The 5,811-nt window shown below is 42.8% G+C and overlaps 1 protein-coding gene across 3 annotated transcripts in view; it reads right to left on the bottom strand.

Moving 5' to 3' along the window:
• The window catches only part of CCDC77 (coiled-coil domain containing 77), a 40,275-nt gene that overhangs the window by 31,718 nt on the left and 2,746 nt on the right, over positions 1-5,811 (bottom strand). The window contains exons 2-3 of one of the 3 annotated variants that reach the window (XM_017545412.2): positions 1,834-2,012; positions 912-965 (exon numbers count right to left, since the gene is read on the bottom strand). The exons of 1 other annotated variant lie outside the window; for it this stretch is intronic. In XM_017545412.2, the coding sequence (XP_017400901.1) occupies positions 912-949 (38 nt within the window). In that variant the 5' untranslated portion in view covers positions 950-965; positions 1,834-2,012. The remainder of the gene's footprint in view (positions 1-911; positions 966-1,833; positions 2,013-5,811) is intronic. One more of the 3 variants, XM_017545410.2, reaches the window with a different exon arrangement.

Below are 5,811 nucleotides of genomic sequence, written 5' to 3'. Positions count from 1 at the left end.
TTTGTGATGGAGTCTTGCTCTGTTGCCCAGGCTGGAGTGCAATGGTGTGATCTCAGCTCTGCAACCTCTGCCTCTGAGTTTAAGCAATTCTCCTGCCTCAGCCTTCCGAATAGCTGGGATTTCAGGCGCACGCCACCATGCCTAGCTAATTTTTGTATTTTTTTAGTAGAGACGGGGTTTCACCATGCTGGCTAATCTCAAACTCCTGACCCTGTGATCTGCCTGCCTCAGCCTCTCAAAGTGCTGGGATTACAGGTGTGAGCCACAGTGCTCAGCCTACTTAACAGTTCATATTTTCTTTTTTTTTTTTGAGATGAAGTCTTGCTCTGTCACCCAGGCTGAGTGCAGTGGCATGATCTAGGCTCATTGCAACTTTCACCTCCTGGGTTTAAGTGATTCTCCTGCCTCAGCCTCCCGAGTAGCTTAGATTATAGGTGCCTGCCACCACGCCTGGCTAATTTTTGTATTTTTAGTAGATGTAGGGTTTCACTATGTTGGCCAGGCTGGTCTTGAACTCTTGACCTAAAGTGATCCACCCATCTTGACCTCCCAAAAGTACAGGGATTATAGGTGTGAGCCACTGCGCCCAGCCAACATTTCATATTTTCTAAAAGGGGTTGTCTCAGGCTGGGAGCAGTGGCTTATGCCTGTAATCCCAACACTTTGGGAAGCTGAGGCAGGAGGATTGCTTGAGCCCAGGAGGTCAAGGCTGCAATGAGCTATGATTGCACCACTGCACTCCAACCTGGGCAACAGAGTGAGACTCTGTCTCAAAAAAAAAAAAAGAAAAAGAAAAAAAAAAAAAGTTAGGAAGTATGTTTCCAGTACCTTTCCAGTTCCTATGCTAAGACTAAGGCTATACAAGTCTTGATTTCTTACTTTAACAAGTTGAAAATAAGCAAATGTCTTACTTTCTGCAGACAGGGGTGTGTGTTGGGGTAAAGTTCATGCTGTCTTTTTCACACCTATCAAATACACAAAAATTCATAATGAGGGGCCAAGAACAGAAAAATAAAAACAGTACAGGATGTATAGACTATTTCCCTCTTCAGCATCATCATATTTGCATCTTGGAAAGAACTTAATGTTTTAAAATGTAGTTTTCTTTAAAGTGTCTCCAAATCCTGAAAATTATGCCTTTTGAATTTTCAAAAGGTACTCCTCATAATTATTTTCAAATAAAACTCAGAATGGTATTAAATATTTAAATGCATAAGCATACAAAGGAAAAAAGGTCTCCCTGTTATCTGCAACAATGAAAAACAAATCTACAATCTTTTCCTCGAAGTTATAGGATAGAAGAGGGAGATGCAGAGAAGTCTCTAATAAGCAAGAAACAGTACATACAGTCAGGTGCCGTGGTCCACACCTATAGTCCCTGCTACTCATGAGGCTGAGGAGGGAGGATCATTTGAGCCCAGGGGTTCGAGGCCAGCCTCAGCAACATATTGACTTACCCTGCTCCACTCCCCTCTCCAAAGAAGGAAGTAGTAAATGGAAATTAAGGTAGAGTACCCACTATATCCAATTTAAAACAAATACAAAGCCATTGATGTTATCTTTATTTCACATGCTTTCTCTAGCATCTTGAGCAAAAGAAAAAAAATTACTTATAAACTTTAAAAGTCTCTTCACAATCTCCATCTCAGTTCATAATGCAAGATCTTGAGCTCCTGTACTTTAAACGACCTTATTATAGAAATTTTCGTGGGGAGGGATAACATGGGGAGAAATGCCAGATTTAGTATGTACCTGAAGTAAAATAAATAAATTAAAAAAAAAAAAGAAAATTTCAGGAATATAAACCTCACGGCTAGAAAGGGAATATCATACCATGTTACATGACTGACAGGGGGTGGGGGGCGGAGAGGGGAAGAGAGGATGATTTTTTATTGCTTTGGTGAAAGCTTTCTTATCAAGCATGCTCTGTCACTCACTTCTGATTCTGAGCAAGTCAGATGATGTTCCGTTATGTTCCTCTATCTGGTATAATCTGCTTAAAATCTTCAGTCCTTTGGGAAAGAATTTTGTGAAAAAGTATCAAAAGAGATCATTGCCATTGTTACTTCCATGCACCATTTTCCTGCTCAGAACCCCACAGTGCCTCTCTCCCTGATTCCTTCAAAGTTTTCTTTGTTTGGCTTCCAGGGAACCTCTTCCCTTTCCTTACCGGTCATTACTCATTGCTTTGGTGATCTCCTGAAGTCTCGCGGCTTTAAATAGCATATACACATTAATGGTTTTCAAATTGATGCCTCAGTCCTTACTCTGCCCTCTGCTCTGGACTCACACACCTAACTGCCTACTCCGTCTTTCCACGTGGATGTCTAGCAGGTTTCCCAAGCTTGCCAAGTGTAAAACTGAGCTCCTGATACCTACCACCCACCACCAAAACTTGCTCTTCTCTTAGAATTCTACATTCCAGTAAATACTAATTCTATGCTGCCAGTTGTTTATGACAAACAAACAAACATGGCTGGAGAAATTTTACTCCTCTCTTTGTCTTCCATGTCACACACACCCATTAGCAAATCCTGCTAGCTAGCACATCAAAACATCTAGTATCTGACAACTACTTATCATCTATGCCCTCATTGCCCTGGTTCAGCCGTTTTTCGCTTTTTTTTTTTTTTTTTTTTTTTTTTTTTTTTTTTTTTTTTTTTTTTTTTTTTTTTTTTTTTTTTTTTAGGGTCTTGCTCTGTCACCCACGTTGGAGTCCAATGGTGCAATCTTGGCTCACTGCCACCTCCACCCCCCCCGGGGTTCAAGTGATTCTCCTGCTTCAGCCTCCCTCTGGAGTAGCTGGGATTACAGGCACAGGCCACCAAGCCCCAGTAATTTTTGTATTTTTAGTAGAGATGGGGTTTCACCATATTGGTTAGGCTGGTCTTGAACTCCTGACCTCAGGTAATTCACCCACCTTGGTCTCCCAAAGTGCTGGGATTACAGGCGTGAGTCACCACATTCTGCCCCTATTCCACTTTCAACCTCATCCCTTACAGTATATTCTCAACACATTAATATATGTATCAAAGCACAAAACTGCCCTGCTCAAAAGCCTCCAATGCCTTTCATCTTACTCAGAACGTCAAGGTCTTTAAAATTGGCTACAAGGTCCTATGTGATCTGGCCAACCCCATTACTTCTGTGACCTCACCTACTACTCTTCTCCTTGTTCACTGCTGCAAAAACACTGGCTTCTTTGCTGTTCTTCAAACACAGGCACGCTTCTACTTCAGAGTCCCTATACCCGTGTAGTTCTCTTTGCTATCATGTTCTTTCCTCATTTATCTATGTGGCTTACTCCCTTCTCCTCCTTCAGAGCTAAAATGTCACTTTCTTGATGAAGTCTTTCCTGACCACTCCACCACCCTCATCCATCTTCTCTGCTTTACTTTTCTCCATAACATTTATAACCTTGGCTGGGTGAAGTGGCTCACTCCTGTAATCTCAGCACTTTGAGAGGCCACGGCAGATAGACTGCTTGAGTCCAGGAGTTTGAGGCCAGCCCGGGCAACATGGCAAAACCCTGTTTCTACAGAAAACTAGCCAGATGTGGTGGAATGTGCCTGTAGTCCAGTGAAATGGGAGGCTATGGCAGGAGGATCGCGTGCACTGGGAGGCCAAGGCTGCAGTAAGCCATGAGCATGCCATTGCAGTCCAGCTTGGGTGACAGAGAGAAGAAAAAAGGTCAAACACTTATAACCATCTATCTAATATTTAATGTCTGTCTCTCCACACTGTAATATGCAAACTCACTAACAGCAGGGGTTTTTGTCTATTATGTTTATTGCTGTACCCCTAGTAACTTAAATAGTGCCTGGCTCATAAGTACTTAATAAATATTTACTGAACACACACACACACACACACACACACACACACACACACACAATTAATTCTCAATATGAATCTGAAAGACTATTAAACATCCTTTTCTTCTGCTGGCCAGTCTACTGAATCTAGCTAAAAAATCTGTTTCTGGTTCTCTCATCCCATTTGCTTTCTTCTACAGCCAACCCTTCAAATATGCCATCTTTATTCTTCTAATTCTCTCCTTTAAAATGATTACTCTCCTCCTTCAAACCCAGCTCCTTCCAAAATACTTCTCCAGATTGGGCCAATTTGCCTCGTCTAAATATCCTAGAAAATAAAAATTATTGGATTGGCATGCTAGGATTATGGGTAACATATTTTTTTAAAAATAGCTTTATGGAAATTTAATTTGTATATGCCATTAAATTCATTCAAATGAATGAATTTATACAATTCAATGATTTTTAGTATATTCACAGATACTTCTGGACTTTCCTATAAATGGAATCATTTAGTATATGGTCTTTTGTGACTGGCTTCTTTCACTTAGCATAATGTTTTGAAGGTTCAACTATGTTGCACCATGTATCAGTACTTCATCTCTTTTTGCGGCTGAATAAAATTCATTTGTATGGATATGGATGACAACCTAAAGCTAAATTTCACTGTGCCAAAACCATTTAAAACTAATTTGAGGCCAGGTGCGGTGGCTCACGCCTGTAATCCCAGCACTTTGGGAGGCCGAGGTGGGCAGATTGCCTGAGCTCAGGAGTTCAAGACCAGCCTGGGTAACACAGTGCAACCCCGTCTCTACTAAAATAAAAAAAAAATTAGCCGGGCGTGGTGGTGTGCACCTGTAGTCCCAGGTACTCGGGAGGCTGAGGCAGGAGAACTGCAAGAAACCAGGAAGCAGAGGTTGCAGTGAGCCAAGACCGCACCACTGCACTCCAGCCTGGGCGACAGAGCAAGACTCTGTCTCAAAAAAAAAAAAAAAGAGTAATTTGAAACTTTAAAAGAGTCTTCTAACAACCTGCAGCCCTCTTCTACTTCATAGTGACCGTCCTCACTATTGCACACGTCCACAAATAAAGCTGTCTATGCCCACCTCTCTGGCTGCAAGACCGGGTCTTGCTATGTTGCCTAGGCTGGCCTTGAACTCCTGGACTCAAACAATCCTCCTGTCTCAGCCTTCCAAAGTGCTGAGATTACAGGTATGAGTCACTGAGCCAGGCCTCGGGCTTCTACTATGACATCTAACCAAACTCTTATTGGTCAGCAGATCCAGCTTAATAAATTCAATTGCTCTTTTCTGTTTCTATCCTCCTTCATCCAACAGTTACTTCTTCACTTGTATGGTTAATTCAATAGTGCCAACTACCCTTAATTAATTAATTAATTAATTAATTGAGATGGAGTCTTACTCTGTCACCCACACTAGAGTTCAGTGGCATGATCTTGGCTCACTGCAACCTCCACCTCCCAGGTTCAAGTGATTCTCCTGACTCAGCTGGGATTACAGGCACCTGCCACCACAGCTGGCTAATTATTTGTACTTTTAGTAAAGACCGGGTTTCGGTATGTTGGCCAGGCTGGTCTCGAACTCCTGACATCAGATGATCTAACCGGCCTCTGCCTCCCAAAGTGTTGGGATTACAGGCGTGAGTCACTGTGCCTGGTAGTGCCAACTACCCTTTAAAAATACATTGCTAGGCCGGGCGCGGTGGCTCAAGCCTGTAATCCCAGCACTGTGGGAGGCCGAGGCGGGTGGATCACGAGGTCAAGAGATCGAGACTATCTTGGTCAACATGGTGAAACCCCGTCTCTACTAAAAATACAAAAAAAAATTAGCTGGGCATGGTGGCGCGTGCCTGTAATCCCAGCGACTCAGGAGGCTGAGGCAGGAGAATTGCCTGAACCCGGGAGGTGGAGGTTGCGGTGAGCTGAGATCGCGCCATTGCACTCCAGCCTGGGTAACAAGAGGGAAACTCCGTCTCA

The sequence above is a fragment of the Cebus imitator genome, unplaced genomic scaffold (genome assembly GCF_001604975.1).
Source record: "Cebus imitator isolate Cc_AM_T3 unplaced genomic scaffold, Cebus_imitator-1.0 Scaffold179, whole genome shotgun sequence".
NCBI classification, from domain to species: Eukaryota; Metazoa; Chordata; class Mammalia; order Primates; family Cebidae; genus Cebus; species Cebus imitator.
Note: the sequence above shows the minus strand (reverse complement) of the source record. Positions and strands in the feature narration are given on the sequence as shown.